At 43.3% G+C, this 27,180-nt stretch overlaps 1 protein-coding gene across 1 annotated transcript in view; it reads left to right on the top strand.

Moving 5' to 3' along the window:
• LOC139764703 (arrestin domain-containing protein 17-like) overlaps positions 1–27,180 on the top strand; it is a 395,778-nt gene that overhangs the window by 229,152 nt on the left and 139,446 nt on the right. Inside the window, exon 4 of the mRNA XM_071691592.1 lies at positions 21,441–21,588. Coding sequence (XP_071547693.1) covers positions 21,441–21,588 — 148 coding nt within the window. The remainder of the gene's footprint in view (positions 1–21,440; positions 21,589–27,180) is intronic.

Below are 27,180 nucleotides of genomic sequence, written 5' to 3'. Positions count from 1 at the left end.
AAGCAAAAATGGGTATGTTTGAAGGAATAGTGGTTCCATCAATGTTGTATGGTTGCGAGGCGTGGGCTATGGATAGAGTTGTGCGCAGGAGGGTGGATGTGCTGGAAATGAGATGTTTGAGGACAATGTGTGGTATGAGGTGGTTTGATCGAGTATTATATATATATATATGTATATATATATATATACATATATATATATAAGGAGAGCGTGGTTGAGAGAGCAGAAGAGGGTGTTTTGAAATGGTTTGGTCACATGGAGAGAATAAGTGAGGAAAGATTGACTATGAGGATATATGTGTCGGAGGTGGAGGGAACGAGGAGAAGAGGGAGACCAAATTGGAGGTGGAAAGATGGAGTGAAAAAGATTTTGTGTGATCGGGGCCTGAACATGCAGGAGGGTGAAAGGAGGGCAAAGAATAGAGTGAATTGGAGCGATGTGGTATACCGGGGTTGACGTGCTGTCAGTGGATTGAATCAAAGCATGTGAAGCGTCTGGGTAAACCATGGAAAGCTGTGTAGGTATGTATATTTGCGTGTGTGGACGTGTATGTATATACATGTGTATGGGGGTGGGTTGGGCCATATCTTTCGTCTGTTTCCTTGCGCTGCCTCGCAAACGCGGGAGACAGCGACAAGGCAAAAAAAAAAAAAAAAAATATATATATATATATATATATATATATATATATATATATATATATATATATATATATATATATATATATATATATATATATTGGAAAGTATCACAACTTTGTAAAATGATAAGTTTATGAACGCTCGTTGTATGTCTTGGACAATCACATGTTTACCAAATGGCGTCCTAGCTCCGTCTCTTCGATGTATATCAACTGACATATTTCTCTCTTGTGTCTCCCCTAATGATGTGAATATTACACGAAAAATGCACTTGGGGACTTATCGTGTTTCATTTTCCCCGTGGACTCATGGGAAAATATATATATATATATATATATATATATATATATATATATATATATATATATATATATATGTATATATATATATATATATATATATATATATCAACACTGAACACCCCATGTATACCAATTATTCCCTCAACTGCCACATTACTCACCTTTGCATTCAAATCACCCATCACTATAACCCGGTCTCGTGCATCAAAACCACTAACACACTCATTCAGCTGCTCCCAAAACACTTGCCTCTCATGATCTTTCTTCTCATGCCCAGGTGCATATGCACCAATAATCACCCATCTCTCTCCATCAACTTTCAGTTGTGAATGGAAATGGTGAAGAGCTTGTAGATTTATGTGCTGAAAAAGCACTGGTGATTGGGAATACCTGGTTTAAAAAGCGAGATATACATAAGTGGATTGAATCAAGGCATGTGAAGCGTCTGGGGTAAACCATGGAAAGCTGTGTAGGTATGTATATTTGCGTGTGTGCACGTATGTATATACATGTGTATGGGGGGGGTTGGGCCATTTCTTTCGTCTGTTTCCTTGCGCTACCTCGGAAACGCGGGAGACAGCGACAAAGCATAATAAATAAAAAATAATACATAAGTATACGTATGTAAGTAGGAGAGATGCCCAGAGAGCGTTATTGGATTACGTGTTAATTGATAGGCGCGCGAAAGAGAGACTTTTGGATGTTAATATGCTGAGAGGTGCAACTGGAGGGATGTCTGATCATTATCTTGTGGAGGCTAAGGTGAAGATTTGTATGGGTTTTCGGAAAAGAAGAGTGAATGGTGGGGTGAAGAGGGTGGTGAGAGTAAGTGAGCTTGGGAAGGAGACTTGTGTGAGGAAGTACCAGGAGAGACTGTGTACAGAATGGAAAAAGGTGAGAACAATGGAAGTAAGGGGAGTGGGGGAGGAATGGGATGTATTTAGGGAATCAGTGATGGATTGCGCAAAAGATGTTTGTGGCATGAGAAGAGTGGGAGGTGGGTTGATTAGAAAGGGTAGTGAGTGGTGGGATGAAAAAGTAAGATTATTAGTGAAAGACAGGAGGTCAAGAGAAAGGTGCAAGAGGTGAAAAAGAGGGCAAATGAGAGTTGAGGTGAGAGAGTATCATTAAATTTTAGGGAGAATAAAAAGATGTTCTGGAAGGAGGTAAATAAAGTGCGTAAGACAAGGGAGCAAATGGGAACTTCAGTGAAGGGCGCAAATGGGGAGGTGATAACAAGTAGTGGTGATGTGAGAAGGAGATGTAGTGAGTATTTTGAAGGTTTGTTGAATGTGTTTCATGATAGAATGGCATATATAGGGTGTTTTGGTCGAGGTGGTGTGCAAAGTGAGAGGGTTAGGGAAAATGATTTGGTAAACAGAGAAGAGGTAGTAAAAGCTTTGCCGAAGATGAAAGCCGGTAAGGCAGCAGGTTTGGATGGTATTGCAGTGGAATTTATTAAAAAAGAGGGTGACTGTATTATTGACTGGTTGGTAAGGTTATTTAATGTATGTATGACTCATGGTGAGGTGCATGAGGATTGGCCGAATGTGTGGATAGTGCCATTGTACAAAGGCAAAGGGGATAAGAGTGAGTGCTCAAATTACAGAGGTATACGTTTGTTGAGTATTCCTGGTAAATTATATGGGAGGGTATTGATTGAGAGGGTGAAGGCATGTACAGAGCATCAGATTGGGGAAGAGCAGTGTGGTTTCAGAAGTGGTAGAGGATGTGTGGATCAGGTGTTTGCTTTGAAGAATGTATGTGAGAAATACTTAGAAAAGCAAATGGATTTGTATGTAGCATTTATGGATCTGGAGAAGACACATGATAGAGTTCATAGAGATGCTCTGTGGAAGGTATTAAGAATATATGGTGTGGGAGGCAAGTTGTTAGAAGCAGTGAAAAGTTTTTATCGAGGATGTAAGGAATGTGTGCGTGTAGGAAGAGAGGAAAGTGACTGGTTCTCAGTGAATGTACGTTTGCGGCAGGGGTGTGTGATGTCTCCATGGTTGTTTAATTTGTTTATGGATGGGGTTGTTAGGGAGATGAATGCAAGAGTCTTGGAAAGAGGGGCAAAAATGAAGTCTATTGTGGATGAGAGAGCTTGGGAAGTGAGTCAGTTATTGTTCGCTGATGATACAGCGCTGGTGGCTGATTCATATGAGAAACTGCAGAAGCTGGTGACTGAGTTTGGTAAAGTGTGTGAAAGAAGAAAGCTAAGAGTAAATGTAAATAAGAGCAAGGTTATTAGGTACAGTGGGGTTGAGGGTCAAGTCAATTGGGAAGTAAGTTTGAATGGAGAAAAACTGGAGGAAGTAAAGTGTTTTAGATATCTGGGAGTGGATCTAGCAGCGGATGGAACCATGGAAGCGGAAGTGAATCATAGGGTGGGGGAAGGGTCGAAAATCCTGGGAGCCTCGAAGAATGTGTGGAAGTCGAGAACATTATCTCGGAAAGCAAAAATGGGTATGTTTAAAGGAATAGTGGTTCCATCAATGTTGTATGGTTGCGAGACATGGGCTATGGATAGAGTTGTGCGCAGGAGGGTGGATGTGCTGGAAATGAGATGTTTGAGGACAATGTGTGGTATGAGGTGGTTTGATCGAGTAAGTAATGTAAGGGTAAGAGAGATGTGTGGAAATAAAAAGAGCGTGGTTGAGAGAACAGAAGAGGGTGTTTTGAAATGGTTTGGGCACATGGAGAGAATGAGTGAGGAAAGATTGACCAAGAGGATATATGTGTCGGAGGTGGAGGGAACGAGGAGAAGTGGGAGACCAAATTGGAGGTGGAAAGATGGAGTGAAAAAGATTTTGAGTGATCGGGGCCTCAACATGCATGAGGGTGAAAGGCGGGCAAGGAATAGAGTGAACTGGATCGACCTGGTATACCGGGGTTGACGTGCTGTCAGTGGATTGAATCAGGGCATGTGAAGCGTCTGGGTAAACCCTGGAAAGCTGTGTAGGTATGTATATTTGCGTGTGTGGACGTGTATGTATATACATGTGTATGGGGGTGGGTTGGGCCATTTCTTTCGTCTGTTTCCTTGCGCTACCTCGCAAACGCGGGAGACAGCGACAAGGCAAAAAAAAAAAAATATATATATATATATATATATATATATATATATATATATATATTTATATATATATATATATTGGAAAGTATCACAACTTTGTAAAATGATAAGTTTATGAACGCTCGTTGTATGTCTTGGACAATCACATGCTTACCAAATGGCGTCCTAGCTCCGTCTCCTCGATGTATATCAACTGACATATTTCTCTCTTGTGTCTCCCCTAATGATGTGAATATTACACGAAAATGCACTTGGGGACTTATCGTGTTTCATTTTCCCCGTGGACTCATGGGAAAATATATATATATATATATATATATATATATATATATATATATATATATATATATATATATATATATATATATATATATATATATATATATATATATATATATATATATATATGTATATATATATATATATACATATATATATATATATATATATATATATATATATATATATATATATATATATATATATATATATATATATCTTCTTTTCTTTCTTTCATACTATTCGCCATTTCCCGCATTAGCGAGGTAGCGTTAAGAACAGAGGACTTGGCTTTAGAGGGAATATCCTCACCTGACCCCCTTCTCTGTTCCTTCTTTTGGAAAATTAAAAAAAAAACGAGAGGGGAGGATTTCCAGCCACCCGCTCCCTCCCCTTTTAGTCGCCTTCTACGACACGCAGGGAATACGTGGGAAGTATTCTTTCTCCCCTATCCCCAGGGATATATATATATATATATATTTTTTTTTTCTTTTTCTTTTCACACGATTCGCCATTTCCCGCGTTAGCGAGGTAGCGTTAAGAACAGAGGATTGAGCCTTTGAGGGAATATCCTCACTTAGCCCCCTTCTCTATTCCTTCTTTTGGAAAATTAAAAACGAGAGGGGAGGATTTCCAGCCCCCCGCTCCCTTCCCTTTTAGTCGCCTTCTACGACACGCAGGGAATACGTGAGAAGTATTCTTTCTCCCCTATCCCCAGGGATATATATATATATATATATATATATATATATATTTTTTCTTTACGCTCCGCCGCCGCCTCCCGCGCCCGCGAGGCAGCGCAAGGAAGAGCAGTGCGGTTTCAGAAGTGGTAGAGGATGTGTGGATCAGGTGTTTGCTTTGAAGAATGTATGTGAGAAATACTTAGAAAAGCAAATGGATTTGTATGTAGCATTTATGGATCTGGAGAAGGCATATGATAGAGTTGATAGAGATGCTCTGTGGAAGGTATTAAGAATATATGGTGTGGGAGGCAAGTTGTTAGAAGCAGTGAAAAGTTTTTATCGAGGATGTAAGGCATGTGTACGTGTAGGAAGAGAGGAAAGTGATTGGTTCTCAGTGAATGTAAGTTTGCGGCAGGGGTGTGTGATGTCTCCATGGTTGTTTAATTTGTTTATGGATGGGGTTGTTAGGGAGGTAAATGCAAGAGTCCTGGAAAGAGGGGCAAGTATGAAGTCTGTTGGGGATGAGAGAGCTTGGGAAGTGAGTCAGTTGTTGTTCGCTGATGATACAGCGCTGCTGGCTGATTCATGTGAGAAACTGCAGAAGCTGGTGACTGAGTTTGGTAAAGTGTGTGGAAGAAGAAAGTTAAGAGTAAATGTGAATAAGAGCAAGGTTATTAGGTACAGTAGGGTTGAGGGTCAAGTCAATTGGGAGGTGAGTTTGAATGGAGAAAAACTGGAGGAAGTGAAGTGTTTTAGATATCTGGGAGTGGATCTGGCAGCGGATGGAACCATGGAAGCGGAAGTGGATCATAGGGTGGGAGAGGGGGCGAAAATTTTGGGAGCCTTGAAAAATGTGTGGAAGTCGAGAACATTATCTCGGAAAGCAAAAATGGGTATGTTTGAAGGAATAGTGGTTCCAACAATGTTGTATGGTTGCGAGGCGTGGGCTATGGATAGAGTTGTGCGCAGGAGGATGGATGTGCTGGAAATGAGATGTTTGAGGACAATGTGTGGTGTGAGGTGGTTTGATCGAGTAAGTAACGTAAGGGTAAGAGAGATGTGTGGAAATAAAAAGAGCGTGGTTGAGAGAGCAGAAGAGGGTGTTTTGAAATGGTTTGGGCACATGGAGAGAATGAGTGAGGAAAGATTGACCAAGAGGATATATGTGTCGGAGGTGGAGGGAACGAGGAGAAGAGGGAGACCAAATTGGAGGTGGAAAGATGGAGTGAAAAAGGATTTTGTGTGATCGGGGCCTGAACATGCAGGAGGGTGAAAGGAGGGCAAGGAATAGAGTGAATTGGAGCGATGTGGTATACAGGGGTTGACGTGCTGTCAGTGGATTGAATCAAGGCATGTGAAGCGTCTGGGGTAAACCATGGAAAGCTGTGTAGGTATGTATATTTGCGTGTGTGGACGTGTGTATGTACATGTGTATGGGGGGGGGGGTTGGGCCATTTCTTTCGTCTGTTTCCTTGCGCTACCTCGCAAACGCGGGAGACAGCGACAAAGTATAAAAAAAAAAAAAAATATATATATATATATATATATATATATATATATATATATATATATATATATATATATATATATATATATATATATATACATATATATATATATATCAACACTGAACACCCCATGTATACCAATTATTCCCTCAACTGCCACATTACTCACCTTTGCATTCAAATCACCCATCACTATAACCCGGTCTCGTGTATCAAAACCACTAACACACTCATTCAGCTGCTCCAAAACACTTGCCTCTCATGATCTTTCTTCTCATGCCCAGGTGCATATGCACCAATAATCACCCATCTCTCTCCATCAACTTTCAGCTGTGAATGGAAATGGTGAAGAGCTTGTAGATTTATGAGCTGAAAAAGCACTGGTGATTGGGAATACCTGGTTTAAAAAGCGAGATATACATAAGTATACGTATGTAAGTAGGAGAGATGGCCAGAGAGAGTTATTGGATTACGTGTTAATTGATAGGCGCGCGAAAGAGAGACTTTTGGATGTTATTGTGCTGAGAGGTGCAACTGGAAAGGATGTCTGATCATTATCTTGTGGAGGCTAAGATGAAGATTTGTATGGGTTTTCGGAAAAGAAGAGTGAATGTTGGGGTGAAGAGGGTGGTGAGAGTAAGTGAGCTTGGGAAGGAGACTTGTGTGAGGAAGTACCAGGAGAGACTGAGTACAGAATGGAAAAAGGTGAGAACAATGGAAGTAAGGGGAGTGGGGGGAGGAATGTGATGTATTTAGGGAATCAGTGATGGATTGCGCAAAAGATGTTTGTGGCATGAGAAGAGTGGGAGGTGGGTTGATTAGAAAGGGTAGTGAGTGGTGGGATGAAAAAGTAAGATTATTAGTGAAAGAGAAGAGAGAGGCATTTGGACGATTTTTGCAGAGAAAAATGCAATTGAGTGGGAGATGTATAAAAGAAAGAGACATGGGGTCAAGAGAAAGGTGCAAGAGGTGAAAAAGAGGGCAAATGAGAGTTGGGGTGAGAGAGTATCATTAAATTTTAGGGAGAATAAAAAGATGTTCTGGAAGGAGGTAAATAAAGTGCGTAAGACAAGGGAGCAAATGGGAACTTCAGTGAAGGGCGCAAATGGGGAGGTGATAACAAGTAGTGGTGATGTGAGAAGGAGATGTAGTGAGCATTTTGAAGGTTTGTTGAATGTGTTTGATGATAGAATGGCATATATAGGGTGTTTTGGTCGAGGTGGTGTGCAAAGTGAGAGGGTTAGGGAAAATGATTTGGTAAACAGAGAAGAGGTAGTGAAAGCTTTGCGGAGATGAAAGCCGGCAAGGCAGCAGGTTTGGATGGTATTGCAGTGGAATTTATTAAAAAAGGGGGTGACTGTATTATTGACTGGTCGGTAACGTTATTTAAATATGTATGACTCATGGTGAGGTGCCTGAGCATTGGCCGAATGTGTGGATAGTGCCATTGTACAAAGGCAAAGGGGATAAGAGTGAGTGCTCAAATTACATAGGTATACGTTTGTTGAGTATTCCTGGTAAATTATATGGGAGGGTATTGATTGAGAGGGTGAAGGCATGTACAGAGCATCAGATTGGGGAAGAGCAGTGTGGTTTCAGAAGTGGTAGAGGATGTGTGGATCAGGTGTTTGCTTTGAAGAATGTATATGAGAAATACTTAGAAAAGCAAATGGATTTGTATGTAGCATTTATGGATCTGGAGAAGACATATGATAGAGTTGATAGAGATGCTTTGTGGTAGGTATTAAGAATATATGGTGTGGGAGGCAAGTTGTTAGAAGCAGTGAAAAGTTTTTATCGAGGATGTAAGGCATGTGTACGTGTAGGAAGAGAGGAAAGTGATTGGTTCTCAGTGAATGTAGGTTTGCGGCAGGGGTGTGTGATGTCTCCATGGTTGTTTAACTTGTTTATGGATGGGGTTGTTAAGGAGGTGAATGCAAGAGTTTTGGAAAGAGGAGCAAAAATGAAGTCTGTTGTGGATGAGAGAGCTTGGGAAGTGAGTCAGTTGTTGTTCGCTGATGATACAGCGCTGGTGGCTGATTCATGTGAGAAACTGCAGAAGCTGGTGACTGAGTTTGGTAAAGTGTGTGAAAGAAGAAAGTTAAGAGTAAATGTGAATAAGAGCAAGGTTATTAGGTACAGTAGGGTTGAGGGTCAAGTCAATTGGGAGGTAAGTCTGAATGGAGAGAAACTGGAGGAAGTAAAGTGTTTTAGATATCTGGGAGTGGATCTGGCAGCGGATGGAACCATGGAAGCGGAAGTGGATCATAGGTTGGGGGAGGGGGCGAAAATCCTGGGAGCCTTGAAGAATGTGTTGAAGTCGAGAACATTATCTCGGAAAGCAAAAATGGGTATGTTTGAAGGAATAGTGGTTCCAACAATGTCGTATGGTTGCGAGGCGTGGGCTATGGATAGAGTTGTGCGCAGGAGGGTAGATGTGCTGGAAATGAGATGTTTGAGGACAATGTGTGGTGTGAGGTGGTTTGATCGAGTAAGTAACGTAAGGGTAAGAGAGATGTGTGGAAATAAAAAGAGCGTGGTTGAGAGAGCAGAAGAGGGTGTTTTGAAGTGGTTTGGGCACATGGAGAGAATGAGTGAGGAAAGATTGACCAAGAGGATATATGTGTCGGAGGTGGAGGGAACGAGGATAAGTGGGAGACCAAATTGGAGGTGGAAAGATGGAGTGAAAAAGATTTTGTGTGATCGGGGCCTGAACATGCAGGAGGGTGAAAGGAGCTCAAGGAATAGAGTGAATTGGATCGATGTGGTATACCGGGGTTGACGTGCTGTCAGTGGATTGAATCAGGGCATGTGAAGCGTCTGGGGTAAACCATGGAAAGCTGTGTAGATATGTATATTTGCGTGTGTGGACGTATGTATATACATGTGTATGGGGGTGGGATTGGGCCATTTCTTTCGTCTGTTTCCTTGCACTACCTCGCAAACGCGGGAGACAGCGACAAAGCAAAAAAAATATATATATATATATATATATATATATATATATATATGTATATATATATATATATATTATCCTTGGGGATAGGGGATTAAGAATACTTCCCACGTATTCCCTGCGTGTCGTAGAAGGCGACTAAAAGGGGAGGGAGCGGGGGGCTGGAAATCCTCCCCTCTCGTTTTTTTTTAATTTTCCAAAAGAAGGAACAGAGGGGGCCAGGTGAGGATATTCCAAAAAAGGCCCAGTCCTCTGTTCTTAACGCTACCTCGCTAACGCGGGAAATGGCTAATAGTTTAAAAAAAAAAAAAAAAAAAAAATATATATATATATATATATATATATATATATATATATATATATATATATATATATATATATCTTTTATTATTATTTTGCTTTGTCGCTGTCTCCCGCGTTTGCGAGGTAGCGCAAGGAAACAGACGAAAGAAATGGCCCAACCCACCCCCATTCACATGTATATACCTACACGTCCACACATGCAAATATACATACCTATACATCTCAATGTACACATATATATACACACACATACACATACATATATAACCATGCACACAATTCACACTGTCTGCCTTTATTCATTCCCATCGCCACTTCGCCACACATGGAATACCATCCCCCTCCCCCCTCATGTGTGCGAGGTAGTGCTAGGAAAAGACAACAAAGGCCCCATTCGTTCACACTCAGTCTCTAGCTGTCATGCAATAATGCCCGACACCACAGCTCCCTTTCCACATCCAGGCCCACACAACTTTCCATGGTTTACCCCAGATGCTTCACATACCCTGGGCATATTTTTTTTTTTTTTTTTATACTTTGTCGCTGTCTCCCGCGTTTGCGAGGTAGCGCAAGGAAACAGACGAAAGAAATGGCCCCCCCCCCCCCCATACACATGTACATACACACGTCCACACACGCAAATATACATACCTACACAGCTTTCCATGGTTTACCCCAGACGCTTCACATGCCTTGATTCAATCCACTGACAGCACGTCAACCCCTGTATACCACATGACTCCAATTCACTCTATTCCTTGCCCTCCTTTCACCCTCCTGCATGTTCAGGCCCCGATCACACAAAATCTTTTTCACTCCATCTTTCCACCTCCAATTTGGTCTCCCTCTTCTCCTCGTTCCCTCCACCTCCGACACATATATCCTCTTGGTCAATCTCTCCTCACTCATTCTCTCCATGTGCCCAAACCATTTCAAAACACCCTCTTCTGCTCTCTCAACCACGCTCTTTTTATTTCCACACATCTCTCTTACCCTTACGTTACTTACTCGATCAAACCACCTCACACCACACATTGTCCTCAAACATCTCATTTCCAGCACATCCATCCTCCTGCGCACATCTCTATCCATAGCCCACGCCTCGCAACCATACAACATTGTTGGAACCACTATTCCCTCAAACATACCCATTTTCGCTTTCCGAGATAATGTTCTCGACTTCCACACATTTTTCAAGGCTCCCAAAATTTTCGCCCCCTCCCCCACCCTATGATCCACTTCCGCTTCCATGGTTCCATCCGCTGACAGATCCACTCCCAGATATCTAAAACACTTCACTTCCTCGAGTTTTTCTCCATTCAAACTCACCTCCCAATTGACTTGACCCTCACCCCTACTGTACCTAATAACCTTGCTCTTATTCACATTTACTCTCACTTTCTTCTTCCACACACTTTACCAAACTCAGTCACCAGCTTCTGCAGTTTCTCACATGAATCAGCCACCAGCGCTGTATCATCAGCGAACAACAACTGACTCACTTCCCAAGCTCTCTCATCCCCAACAGACTTCATACTTGCCCCTCTTTCCAGGACTCTTGCATTTACCTCCCTTACAACCCCATCCATAAACAAATTAAACAACCATGGAGACATCACACACCCCTGCCGCAAACCTACATTCACTGAGAACCAATCACTTTCCTCTCTTCCTACACGTACACATGCCTTACATCCTCGATAAAAACTTTTCACTGCTTCTAACAACTTGCCTCCCACACCATATATTCTTAATACCTTCCACAGAGCATCTCTATCAACTCTATCATATGCCTTCTCCAGATCCATAAATGCTACATACAAATCCATTTGCTTTTCTAAGTATTTCTCACATACATTCTTCAAAGCAAACACCTGATCCACACATCCTCTACCACTTCTGAAACCGCACTGCTCTTCCCCAATCTGATGCTCTGTACATGCCTTCACCCTCTCGATCAATACCCTCCCATATAATTTACCAGGAATACTCAACAAACTTATACCTCTGTAATTTGAGCACTCACTCTTATCCCCTTTGCCTTTGTACAATGGCACTATGCACGCATTCCGCCAATCCTCAGGCACCTCACCATGAGTCATACATACATTAAATAACCTTACCAACCAGTCAACAATACAGTCACCCCCTTTTTTAATAAATTCCACTGCAATACCATCCAAACCTGCTGCCTTGCCGGCTTTCATCTTCCGCAAAGCTTTTACTACCTCTTCTCTGTTTACCAAATCATTTTCCCTAACCCTCTCACTTTGCACACCACCTCGACCAAAACACCCTATATCTGCCACTCTGTCATCAGACACATTCAACAAACCTTCAAAATACTCATTCCATCTCCTTCTCACATCACCGCTACTTGTTATCACCTCCCCATTTGCGCCCTTCACTGAAGTTCCCATTTGCTCCCTTGTCTTACGCACCCTATTTACCTCCTTCCAGAACATCTTTTTATTCTCCCTAAAATTTACTGATAGTCTCTCACCCCAACTCTCATTTGCCCTTTTTTTCACCTCTTGCACCTTTCTCTTGACCTCCTGTCTCTTTCTTTTATACTTCTCCCACTCAATTGCATTTTTTCCCTGCAAAAATCGTCCAAATGCCTCTCTCTTCTCTTTCACTAATACTCTTACTTCTTCATCCCACCACTCACTACCCTTTCTAAACAGCCCACCTCCCACTCTTCTCATGCCACAAGCATCTTTTGCGCAATCCATCACTGATTCCCTAAATACATCCCATTCCTCCCCCACTCCCCTTACTTCCATTGTTCTCACCTTTTTCCATTCTGTACACAGTCTCTCCTGGTACTTCCCCACACAGGTCTCCTTCCCAAGCTCACTTACTCTCACCACCTTCTTCACCCCAACATTCACTCCTCTTTTCTGAAAACCCATACTAATCTTCACCTTAGCCTCCACAAGATAATGATCAGACATCCCTCCAGTTGCACCTCTCTGCACATTAACATCCAAAAGTCTCTCTTTCGCGCGCCTGTCAATTAACACGTAATCCAATAACGCTCTCTGGCCATCTCTCCTACTTACATAAGTATACTTATGTATATCTCGCTTTTTAAACCAGGTATTCCCAATCATCAGTCCTTTTTCAGCACATAAATCTACAAGCTCTTCACCATTTCCATTTACAACACTGAACACCCCATGCATACCAATTATTCCCTCAACTGCCACATTACTCACCTTTGCATTCAAATCACCCATCACTATAACCCGGTCTCGTGCATCAAAACCGCTAACACACTCATTTAGCTGCTCCCAAAACACTTGCCTCTCATGATCTTTCTTCTCATGCCCAGGTGCATATGCACCAATAATCACCCACCTCTCTCCATCAACTTTCAGTTTTACCCATATTAATCGAGAATTTACTTTCTTGCATTCTATCACATACTCCCACAACTCCTGTTTCAGGAGTATTGCTACTCCTTCCCTTGCTCTTGTCCTCTCACTAACCCCTGACTTCACTCCCCAGACATTTCCAAACCACTCTTCCCCTTTACCCTTGAGCTTCGTTTCACTCAGAGCCAAAACATCCAGGTTCCTTTCCTCAAACATACTACCTATCTCTCCTTTTTTCACATCTTGGTTACATCCACACACATTTAGGCATCCCACTCTGAGCCTTCGAGGAGGATGATCACTCCCCGCGTGACTCCTTCTTCTGTTTCCCATTTTAGAAAGTTAATACAAGGAGGGGAGGATTTCCGGCCCCCCGCTCCCGTCCCCTCTAGTCGCTTTCTACGACACGCGAGGAATACGTGGGAAGTATTCTTTCACCCCTATCCCCAGGGATAATATACATATATATATACATATACACACACACACACACACACACACATACGCACATACACACACACACACACACATACATATATATACATATGAAAAATGTAAGAAACAATTTATAAAACAAACTTTTAGCTTGAAATGAATGAAAAAAATGAATGTCACATAATGGTTCAACCTCTGGCTATGGAAAAGGAAATGTACAATTTATTCACACAAACGTCAATAGCAGTTCTCATCAATTTCACCACTGTATCAATAAGCTTCAATGTCTAAGCTACATTTTTCTCCAACTTCACTATTTTCTTGTCAAAAACACCATGCATGAAAACTATCACTCCATTAACACAACTATAAACATTTACTTCCCCTTTAAAAGTTCTGGGGAAGTCTGTCTCGATACACTGCGGCGAGGCGACGCGACGCTGACACAATCACAGTCACAATATCACTTCTGCCTCCTCAAGTCAATCTCTCAGCCACAGTGCAGGCCTTCATCGTCGAAATCGGTCTTCTGGAGGTTACCGTTGTCGATGGGTGTGACCATGTCCTTGCAGGGTCGGTCAGGTCAATGGCGGCGATCTCCTCGTCCACGTCCTGGTGTGGGGCGTGGGGCGTCTCCTTCACCTCCCGGCGTAACTTCATCCCGCGGTAGCCGGCTTGGATCTTGGTGGCCGCCCGCTGGTTTTCAGCCGGAACCTTGTCTGAGGAGATTCGTGGCGGGTGCATCGGAGTCCGGACCATCTGTCGTAGACGATCCTGAGCCGAACCCTTCAACCATCCCTGAAGGCTATTTGCACATCTATATAATCCTCTTGAGCACGACGGACCCTTGAGTATGATGATCTGGCTTTCACAACTTGCTCTGGAGTTTAACAACAGTTTTCACGATTATGTGGCATCTATATATATATATATATATATATATATATATATATATATATATATATATATATATATATATATATATATATAACAGGGGTTAGTGAGAGGACAAGAGCAAGGGAAGGAGTAGCAATACTCCTGAAACAGGAGTTGTGGGAGTATGTGATAGAATGTAAGAAAGTAAATTCTCGATTAATATGGGTAAAACCGAAAGTTGATGGAGAGAGGTGGGTGATTATTGGTGCATATGCACCTGGGCATGAGAAGAAAGATCATGAGAGGCAAGTGTTTTGGGAGCAGCTGAATGAGTGTGTTAGTAGTTTTGATGCACGAGACTGGGTTATAGTGATGGGTGATTTGAATGCAAAGGTGAGTAATGTGGCAGTTGAGGGAATAATTGGTGTACATGGGGTGTTCAGTGTTGTAAATGGAAATGGTGAAGAGCTTGTAGATTTATGTGCTGAAAAAGGACTGATGATTGGGAATACCTGGTTTAAAAAGCGAGATATACATAAGTATACTTATGTAAGTAGGAGAGATGGCCAGAGAGCGTTATTGGATTACGTGTTAATTGACAGGCGTGCGAAAGAGAGACTTTTGGATGTTAATGTGCTGAGAGGTGCAACTGGAGGGATGTCTGATCATTATCTTGTGGAGGCTAAGGTGAAGATTTGTATGGGTTTTCAGAAAAGAAGAGTGAATGTTGGGGTGAAGAGGGTGGTGAGAGTAAGTGAGCTTGGGAAGGAGACCTGTGTGAGGAAGTACCAGGAGAGACTGAGTACAGAATGGAAAAAGGTGAGAACAATGGAAGTAAGGGGAGTGGGGGAGGAATGGGATGTATTTAGGGAATCAGTGATGGATTGCACAAAAGATGCTTCTGGCATGAGAAGAGTGGGAGGTGGGTTGATTAGAAAGGGTAGTGAGTGGTGGGATGAAGAAGTAAGAGTATTAGTGAAAGAGAAGAGAGAGGCATTTGGACGATTTTTGCAGGGAAAAAATGCAATTGAGTGGGAGATGTATAAAAGAAAGAGACAGGAGGTCAAGAGAAAGGTGCAAGAGGTGAAAAAAAAAGGGCAAATGAGTGTTGTGGTGAGAGAGTATCATTAAATTTTAGGGAGAATAAAAAGATGGGTCGTTCAACATGAAGCTCTGGGCGTCACGATCCGGCTTGCAGGTCGTTTTTTTATACTGCTATACTGGTTCACTCCGGTTTTTCGGGTCCGAAGGTTGGGTATTCTTCATTTTTTTCGTAATGTTTGCAATAAAAGGTATGGGAATGACCACTTTTTTTATAAGGTGAGGTTATGGGACTTTATATATATATATATATATATATATATATATATATATATATATATATATATATATATATATATATATATATATATATATATATATATTTTTTTTTTTTTTTTTTTTTTTTTTTATACTTTGTCGCTGTCTCCCGCGTTTGCGAGGTAGCGCAAGGAAACAGACGAAAGAAATGGCCCAACCCCCCCCCCCCCCATACACATGCACATACACACGTCCACACACGCAAATATACATACCTACACAGCTTTCCATGGTTTACCCCAGACGCTTCACATGCCTTGATTCAATCCACTGACAGCACGTCAACCCCTGTATACCACATCGCTCCAATTCACTCTATTCCTTGCCCTCCTTTCACCCTCCTGCATGTTCAGGCCCCGATCACACAAAATCTTTTTCGCTCCATCTTTCCACCTCCAATTTGGTCTCCCTCTTCTCCTCGTTCCCTCCACCTCCGACACATATATCCTCTTGGTCAATCTTTCCTCACTCATTCTCTCCATGTGCCCAAACCATTTCAAAACACCCTCTTCTGCTCTCTCAACCACGCTCTTTTTATTTCCACACATCTCTCTTACCCTTACGTTACTTACTCGATCAAACCACCTCACACCACACATTGTCCTCAAACATCTCATTTCCAGCACATCCACCCTCCTGCGCACAACTCTATCCATAGCCCACGCCTCGCAACCATACAACATTGTTGGAACCACTATTCCTTCAAACATACCCATTTTTGCTTTCCGAGATATATAATATATATATATATATATATATATATATATATATATATATATATATATATATATATATATATATATATATATATATGGACAGAGTTGTGCGCAGGAGGATGGATGTGCTGGAAATGAGATGTTTGAGGACAATGTGTGGTGTGAGGTGGTTTGATCGAGTAAGTAACGTAAGGGTAAGAGAGATGTGTGGAAATAAAAAGAGCGTGGTTGAGAGAGCAGAAGAGGGTATTTTGAAGTGGTTTGGGCACATGGAGAGAATGAGTGAGGAAAGATTGACCAAGAGGATATATGTGTCGGAGGTGGAGGGAACGAGGAGAAGAGGGAGACCAAATTGGAGATGAAAAGATGGAGTGAAAAAGATTTTGTGTGATCGGGGCCTGAACATGCAGGAGGGTGAAAGGAGGGCAAGGAATAGAGTGAATTGGAGCGATGTGGTATACCGGGGTTGACGTGCTGTCAGTGGATTGAATCAAGGCATGTGAAGCGTCTGGGGTAAACCATGGAAAGCTGTGTAGGTATGTATATTTGCGTGTGTGGACGTATGTATATACATGTGTATGGGGGGGGGTTGGGCCATTTCGTTCGTCTGTTTCCTTGCGCTACCTCGCAAACGCGGGAGACAGCGACAAAGTATAAAAAAAAATAATAAATAATATATATATATATATATATATATATATATATATATATATATATATATATATATATATATATATATATATATATCATACTCTTTTTTTTCCAAAAGAAGGAACAGAGAAAGGGTCCTAGTGAGGATATTCCCTCAAAGGTTCAGTTCTCTTTTCTAAACGCGACCTCACTAACGCGGGAAATGGCGAATAGTATGAAAAAAAAGAAAATTTCATATTGATATATATTCGCCATTTCCCGCGTTAAGAACAGAGGACTGAGCCTTAGAGGGAATATCTTCAGTTGACCCCCTTCTCTGTTCCCTCTTTTGGAAAATAAGAAGAAAAAAACAAGAGGGGAGGATTTCCAGCCCCCGCTCCCTCCCCTTTTAGTCGCCTTCTACGACACGCAGGGAATACGTGGGAAGTATTCTTTCTCCCCTATCCCCAGGTACACATTTTATGTGCCCACCCCTAGGGGTAGACGAACAGCTGGGTTGACTATGTACCTTCTGCCACAACCAGGACTCGAACCTATCCACTCGACCCTGGCCGGGCCCGTGAATGCGTCCCGGTCGGTAACACTAACCGCCACACCACTATCTTGTATTTCAGTGATACATTTCCATCATTTAACGTTACAGTATACTGAAGCTGTATCATTCAGTCCTTCATTATCATTTACTGTACAGTTCACCAGCACGCATTACTCCCAAGTATCCGAGTACCCGAGAGTAACCTAATTCCTGTAGCTGGTGTTCCTCTGTATACAGACGTTACACTCGTCTCTCTGTCTTCAGTGATATAGGATTGGACTAGGATCTAGGCTCATAAGCCAAGCGCTGTTGCTTCTAAGGGCATCCAGGCCTTTGTCCAGTGATATTCATCACTCACATCTTGCTTTACTGATACCGTTCCTCCTCGTACAATCTGACCCACTACATCCTGTATCTCCTTATCAGTTATAACATGTACATCAGTGTATGCTAATGTCACCTATTTTTCTTCCTCATGCGTATTACTCATATATGTTTATTAATAAATGAAAAGACGGTACTTCTCAATGCCTACTGGTCTTACCTCTCACCACTCACCATTCATCTCCCTCTTGGTGACTCTCATATCGGCCTCATATACGTTAGATTACTCATTATATCACTCTACCCCATTTCAGGCCTCTCCTATAATGATGTTCTAAACGTCCTTCACTATTTGCTTCACTGGATTCCGTGGCAGACCTTCCCTATATCCACTGCTGCCATACACCTCTCCTCCTGCCAGCACTATGTCCAATATGATCTTATGGGTAAGCACTCACTCCCTAGTTCCTCTGTTGGGTCGTCAGCCCTGATGGTCATTTCCGAACTTATCCTCGACCCTGAGGTCTTAACTGGCTGGTTCTTACGTCATTCCTACACGACATGATAGGGCAATTCCTCAGTAATTACCACAGTCAATTTTCACCTTCCTTACAGACTGGGGAAATACTGACTGTCTGCCTATGTGATGATGTCTTGTGCTGCCTCCATGCGGTGCTGAACATATGTTGAAGCCATCGGACTGCATCTGGTCCAGCTGCTTCAGTGATTTATGTCGGTATTTCTTCGTCCCCTGCAGCCTCTCCGTTGTCCATTTTCTTGAGGGCTCTTTCCAACTTATCACAGTGTGATATAAATCAAATTGACTTCCATTTTCTGATTTACATCTACCAGTTTACAATCTTCATTTTCCTTCACATTCAACAGATCTTCAAAATATTCTTTCCATCGAGAGGATGGAAAGAACAGTTCTACGTTTTGTGTTCTACTTACACAGTTTCTGCACTGCGATACATTATGGCATATACTGTATCCATTGTTTCTTAAGTACAGAAAAAGAATTTTGTAGATCTTGTCCAATATTGATCATCCCTGACTTCTTTCTCTTCTTTAGCTCTTCTCATAATCGCTTCAGCTTGTTGTGTTCTAGCTTCTACAGAGCTTAATCTATCTTGTAGTTCTCTGGCCTTAATCCATTTTCTGTAAAGCTCCCATTTTCATCGCTTCTTCTACGTCTTCATTCCACCATGCTGTGGTTATCAAGAGTTAAACGCAGAACTAAAAAGTTCTGCGTTTAACTCTTGACTTCAATTTCAGTTTATGTTGTATACACTTTCTATAAAACTATTCCATTCTTCCTTAATGTATTGCAGTAGTGTATCCATTACTTCATGTACTTTAACACTTACTCTGGCCTTAAGCCTTTGTGTCCATTCATCTTTTTTTTCCAATTTTCTAGTAAACATCTTTTGTTTCCGATTTTTTTCAATTGCAGCTTTACTAACGTTAGTCAAGATGCACCAGTCTCTGATCTGAGTCACTGAGAGTTACAAGATACTGAAGACTCAGACTTATCATCTGTAAATAAAGCTTCAGTATTCGTTATATAAATCAACCAACCACTGACTTACTAGTGCACCTTCGTCCTTCCATGGTTTCGTCTACACCAAAACCACACGTGACGTTCTTGATGCCTGGAGAATGTAAACATTATTGATAAGGAGTTGAAAGCATAGACTTCGATAAGCTCGTCACCTGCACGAAGGGACTTTTTCGCTTCCGACAGTGTTGGATGCTCCACTTCCATCTCGTATGCCTAACCACTCTCGTCCCACATAGCCGTTCCAATTTCCATATATATTTTCTCTGTGTTTCGCAGGTTCGCAAATCTCTAGCTGTGTATTATGTACCTCTTCCTTTTCAGTAGTAGGTTGCTGGGGAGTACATGGAGTATATGATTGTATAAGGCTCGGTCTTACAGGTTTCTGGATCTACTGACATGCTCAGTATTCGTTCACTTGCGTAGTTCTGCTGATTGTGATGTCACCACGACGCCAACATCAAGCTGACCAGAATCAGTGCATTTGTATGAGAGGTTATGGTCTACAGGAACAGACGGGGAAAGACGCATCCGCTCACATCCATTCTCGAGCTGTCGTGTACAATGCACAGAAATCACAGCTCCCTATGGACATCCAGGCTCCATACACCTTTCCATTGTTCCCACGCCCACGTTACACCCTCCCAGATAAACATTTCTCTTTCCGCACATTCCTTAGTGCTCCCAGAACCTTCCTTTCCTCACCCACCCTATGACTTACTTCTGCTTCCATGATTCTATTCGATGTCATGGAATCTAAAAAAAAACTTCACCTCTTTCAAATTTTCTTCATTCAAACTCACATCCCCAGCTAATCTGTTCCTATGTCCTGCTACACCTAATAACCTCGATTTTATTCACTTTTTACTCACAACTTCTTCCTTTCAAACACTCTCCCAAACTCGGTTACCAACTTCTGCAATTTCTCTTGATTCTCCCACCAGTGCTGTGTCATCAGCAAACAACGACTGACTTACTTCTCAGGCCCCTTCGTCCACTGCAGACAGCTTACTCGACCTTCTCTTCAAGAATCACAATTACCTCCCTCACCAATCCATCTATGAACAGTTCAAACAGCCATGGTGACATCACGTACTCTGCCGCAAACCAACTTTCACAGGGAACCATTCACTCTCCTCTCTTCCAAGTCGTACACATGCATTGCACTCATGGTATAAAACTCATTGCTTCGAATACCTTTCCTTCCAAATATTTTAATTCATAAGACCTTCGGCAAGGCATCTCTATCAACCCTATCATGAGCTTTCTCCTGATCACCACTTCTGAACACTAACATTTGTCCTTGCCTTAATACAACAGTTATATACATGCATTCCGCCAATCCTCAGCCCCTCACCATGATCCACACATACAGTGAAAACCCTAACGAACCAAACAACAACAACACAGTCACTCCCTTTTTTAAGATATTCACAAGCAATATCATCCACTCCAGCCGCCTTGCAATATATCTTACGAAAGGATTTCACTATCTCTTCTTTTTCACCAAACCACTTTCTATGATTCATTTGCATCCCTTCCCGTCCCAAACACCCTACATCTGCCCTCCTTTTCAACCACTGCACCATCCTCTTGACCTCCTGCCGCTTTCTCTAGTACATCTCCCAATCATTCGCACTCCTTCCCTGTAAAAACCGCCCATACACCTCAATTTTCACTTCCACAAGCAACTTTACTTCGTCATTCCACCACTCACTAGCCTTTCTAACCTGCCTGTTCCCTACCTTCATCATGCCACGCACTTCTCTAGCACATGCCAGCACAGCTCCCCTATATACTACACACCGCCTCGTCAGTGAGTGATCATAAAGTAAGGTTTGGTTGTGTCCTGCAGGTGTCAAGATGAGGTTCCGGGGCGAGTGCTGCATCCACTTCACAGACTACCCGCAGAAGCTGCAGAACCTAAGGCGGGGCAGCCAGCGAGCCAAGAAGGCCGACTCCTGCTGCTCCCACACCAAGTGGTCCGCTAATCAACAGAATGGGTGAGTCTGTCCCTCCACCTCAGTGTTCCTTCTTCCTTCCTCCTCCTCCTTTTCTGTACTGATCAGTACTGACGTTACTTTAAGACCCCTTTCAGAGAGGGTGCTGGTGTCACCCCCAAGACCCCTATGAGAGAGGGTGTTGACCCCTTTCAGAAATGGTTCTTGTGTTATCCCAGGACCTCCTTCAGAAAGGATCCTAGTGTTAATCCCTACTTCAGAGAGGGTCCTGGTGTCACCCCCCATAGACCCCTTCTTCCAGGGGCTGCTGAAGCTCTAAAGCTGCGCTACACTCAGAAGCAGGGACAGGAGGGACCTCTTTGAAGTAAGACGTTCTTTGAGGAGACTGTATACTCTGCTTCGTCGGCTGACGGAGATACAACGTCACCAAAGCTAACGTTTCCTCCCAACCTCAAACCTGTAACACATCTCTTCTGTATTTCTCGACTCCAGTGCATTTCAGACTATGCAATGCATTATGAATTCTTTACTCATTATGTATACTGTATTATTCACTGTGTCTTATGTATACTGTGTTATGTGTCTCATACCATGCATATGTTCTTTATGTCTGACGTATACCAGAATACATTTTATCTATGTTATGAAATCTGTATCACATGACACTATTACGTTATCTGCACTATGTGAATTGTATTATGCAATGTGTCAGTGTATGTATTCCATATCTCCGACAAATCATATAGTATGCATAATCCATACTTTGCGCTCTGTACTGTACACTTCGTATACCTTCAATATCCCTGGCATATGAGACATAAGATAATATCTATAAGTCTTTTTCCTATCGTAGGATTCGTAGAGGTAAGCTGCCATCGAAGCCAAGCACTAAATGAAATGTAATTTGCACTAGAAACATGCAAGAGTGAACAATGAATAAGGGAAAATGTTCTAAAGAGTTCTGAAGGATGTGGAAAACACAGCTGTCCAAGAGAGGAAGGTTTCGTGTGTTGAGGATAGATATGAGAAGGTAAAAGTGTTCTGAGTTTAAGGTTGTGGGGAAACAGATATCTCATCGGCCTACTCTTGATATGCTGATGGGCGACGTAGCGATCAAGTAACGTAGTAGCTTGTTAACTGTTACGGAGCGTAGTAGCTTGTTAACTGTTACGGAGTCTTCGCGAGAAAGAAGACTATGGGACCAAGATGCATCAGAAACTGGAAAAGAGGAAAGATTTCAAAGACAAGGTGCAAAAAGAATTGGCAGTTGAGGAAAGATTGGAACGAAAGATTCGGAACAGAAGATGTCTAAGCAACAGGGCAATTAGCTGGAGAGGGTGAAATGGTCACCCTTGTCTGGAATAGCGTGTTGCAAACGCAGTTTCTTGACCACGAAGGAAATGTTTTGATCTTTAAGCAGAAGCGGGATACAGAAATTAGTTCGGATGTGAATTCAGAATCAGAAGTCTGCATAACCTTCACAACACGAGAAGAGATGCCATTTGGTCCATACGCCATGCTAGTGTCGAGAGAGACGGTGCCTTTATCCACACTGTACAAAAATACTATAGGTAAGGGAGTGGGGTTAGCAAGAGACGCGTCAGGGGGGGAGAGGGTATGTCAAAGTCAACCAGGGTCAAGTTGGAGATGATGAGGGAACAAAACCAGTTGCTCTCACTCCTATATATATATATATATATATATATATATATATATATATATATATATATATATATATATATATATATATATATATATATATATATATACACACACACATTATTTATATCTATATTATACTTTGTCGCTGTCTCCCGCGTTAGCGAGGTAGCGCAAGAAAACAGACGAAAGAATGGCCCAACCCACCCACATACACATGTATATACATACACGTCCACACACGCACATATACATACCTATACATCTCAACGTATACATATATATATATATATATACACATGTACATAATTCATAGTGCCTGTCCTTATTCATTCCCATCGCCACCCCACGAGACATGAATATCAACCCCCTCACCCCGCATGTGCGCGAGGTAGCGCTAGGAAAAGACAACAAAGGCCACATGCGTTCACACTCAGTCTCTAGCTGTCATGTATGATGCACCGAAACCACAGCTCCCTTTCCACATCCAGGCCCCACAAAACTTTCCATGGTTTACCCCAGACGCTTCACATGCCCTTCTTCAATCCATTGACAGCACGTCGACCCCAGTATACACACACCATTCCAATTCACTCTATTCCTTGCACGCCTTTCACCCTCCTGCATCTTCAGGCCTCGATCACTCAAAATCTTTTTCACTCCATCTTTCCACCTTCAATTTGGTCTCCCACTTCTCGTATCCTCCACCTCTGACAAATATATCCTCTTTGTCAATCTTTCCTCACTCATTCTCTCCATGTGACCAAACCATTTCAAAACACCCTCTTCTGCTCTCTCAACCACACTCTTTTTATTTCCACACATCTCTCTTACCCTTACATTACTTACTCGATCAAACCACCTCACACCACATATTGTCCTCAAACTTCTCATTTCCAGCACATCCACCCTCCTCCGTACAACTCTATCTATAGCCCACGCCTCGCAACCATACAACATTGTTGGAACCACTATTCCTTCAAACATACCCATTTTTGCTTTCCGAGATAACGTTCTCGACTTCTACACATTTCTCAACGCGCCCAGAACTTTCACCCCCTCCCCCCACATGCATCCCCATGGTACAACATATGCGTTCCTGTGGTACAAAACATGCGTCACCAGTGGTACAACACATGCTGCCCCCGTGGTACAACGCATGCGTCCCCCGTGGTAAAACATATGCTGCCCCCGTGGTGCAACACATGCTTCCCCCGTGGTACAACATATGCTTTCCCCGTGGTACAACATATGCTGCCCCCGTGGTACAATACATTCGGCCCCGTGGTAAAACACATGTGGCCCCATGGTACAACACATACAGCTCCATGGTACAACACATACGGCTCCCGTGGTACAACACATGCGCCCCCGTAGTACAACACATGCGTCCACCGTGGTACAACACATACGGCCCCCGTGGTACAACACATGCACCTTCGTAGTACAACACATGCGTCCACCGTGGTACAACACATACGGCCCCCGTGGTACAACATATGCACCTCCGTAGTACAACACATGCGTCCCCCGTGGTACAACATACGCGTCCCCAATGGTATAATACATGCTGCACCGTGGTAAAATATATGGTGCCCCTGGTACAACACATGCGTACCACGTGGTACAACATATGCTGTCCCTCTTGTACAACATATGCTGCCCCGTGGTTCATCATATGCGGCCCTGTGGTGCAACACATGCGTCCTCGTGGTACAACACATGCGGCCCCCGTGATATAACATGCGGCCCCATGGTACAACATATGTGCACCGTGGTACAATATATGCGTCCCCCGAGGTACAACAAATGTGCACCAGGGTACAACATATGCATCCCCGTGGTACAATATATGCGGCCCCGTGGTACATATGCGGCCCCGTGGTACAATATATGCGTCCCCGTGGTGCAACATATGCGGCCCCGTGGTACAACATATGCGGCCCCGTGGTACAATATATGCGGCCCGGTAGTACAATATATGCGGCCCCGTGGTACAACATATGTAGACTCTGGTGGTACAAACTATGCAGCCCCGTAGTACATATGCGGTTCCCGTGGTACAACATATACGGCCCCGTGGTACAACATATGTGCCCCATGGTACAGCATATGTATCCCCATGGTACAATATATGTGCCCCATGGTACAATATATGAGTCCCCAGTGGTACAACATATGCGTCCAATGGTACAACATATGCGGCGCCGTGTTGCGACACATGCGTCCCCCGTGGTACAACGTATGCGGCCCCGTGGTACAACACATGCGTCCCCAGTGGTACATATGCGTTACCCCATGGTACAACATATGCGTCCCCTGAGGTACAACACATGCGGCCCCATGGTACAACACATGCGGCCCCATGGTACAACATATGCGTTCCCTGTGGTACAACATATGCGCTTCCATGGTACACCTTATGCGTCCCCGTGGTACAACATATGTGGCTCCGTGGTACAACATATGTGGTTCTATGGTGCAACATATGCGTCACCCGTGTTACAACACATGAGTTCCCACGTGGTACAACACATGCGTCCCCGTGGTACAACACATGCGTCCCGGTGGTACAACACATGCGTCCCCTTGGCACAACACATGCGTCCCCCCGTGGTACAACACATGCGTCCCCCCCATGGTACAACACATGGGCCCGCACCACCTTGGTACAACACATGGGCCCGCCCCCCGTGGTACAACACATGCCACCCACTTGGTACAACGTGGGTCTTACATATCCCACATGCAAAGTCGTCATTACTCACTCGCGTGCAGTTCGTGCGTGCAAAACATTGACATGTTCATCGAATTTTCTTTTTCTTATATTTGTCCGTTTTCGATGAACCTGTGTTGATCTGGAGTGGGTGTTATAATGTGAGGGTTTGGACTGTTGTTGTAGTGGGTGTCATGATGTGAGGGTTTGGACTGTTGTAGTGGGTGTCATGATGTGAGGGTTTGGACTGTTGTAGTGGGTGTCATGATGTGAGGGTTTGGGGTGATGTAGTGGGTGTCATGATGTGAGGGTTTGGGGTGATGTAGTGGGTGTCATGATGTGAGGGTTTGGACTGTTGTAGTGGGTGTCATGATGTGAGGGTTTGGACTGTTGTAGTGGGTGTCATGATGTGGGGGGTTTGGGGTGATGTAGTGGGTGTCATGATGTGAGGGTTTGGGGTGATGTAGTGGGTGTCATGATGTGGGGGGTTTGGACTGTTGTAGTGGGTGTCATGATGTGGGGGGTTTGGACTGTTGTAGTGGGTGTCATGATGTGGGGGGTTTGGGGTGATGTAGTGGGTGTCATGATGTGGGGGGGATTGGACTGTTGTAGTGGGTGTCATGATGTGAGGGTTTGGACTGTTGTAGTGGGTGTCATGATGTGAGGGTTTGGGGTGATGTAGTGGGTGTCATGATGTGAGGGTTTGGGGTGATGTAGTGGGTGTCATGATGTGAGGGTTTGGACTGTTGTAGTAGGTGTCATGATAGGGGGGGGTTTGGGGTGATGTAGTGGGTGTCATGATGTGAGGGTTTGGACTGTTGTAGTGGGTGTCATGATGTGAGGGTTTGGACTGTTGTAGTGGGTGTCATGATGTGAGGGTTTGGGGTGATGTAGTGGGTGTCATGATGTGAGGGTTTGGGGTGATGTAGTGGGTGTCATGATGTGAGGGTTTGGACTGTTGTAGTGGGTGTCATGATGTGAGGGTTTGGACTGTTGTAGTGGGTGTCATGATGTGGGGGGTTTGGGGTGATGTAGTGGGTGTCATGATGTGAGGGTTTGGGGTGATGTAGTGGGTGTCATGATGTGGGGGGTTTGGACTGTTGTAGTGGGTGTCATGATGTGGGGGGTTTGGACTGTTGTAGTGGGTGTCATGATGTGGGGGGTTTGGGGTGATGTAGTGGGTGTCATGATGTGGGGGGATTGGACTGTTGTAGTGGGTGTCATGATGTGAGGGTTTGGACTGTTGTAGTGGGTGTCAT

The sequence above is a fragment of the Panulirus ornatus genome, chromosome 50 (assembly GCF_036320965.1).
Source record: "Panulirus ornatus isolate Po-2019 chromosome 50, ASM3632096v1, whole genome shotgun sequence".
In the NCBI taxonomy this organism is placed as follows: domain Eukaryota; kingdom Metazoa; phylum Arthropoda; class Malacostraca; order Decapoda; family Palinuridae; genus Panulirus; species Panulirus ornatus.
Note: the sequence above shows the minus strand (reverse complement) of the source record. Positions and strands in the feature narration are given on the sequence as shown.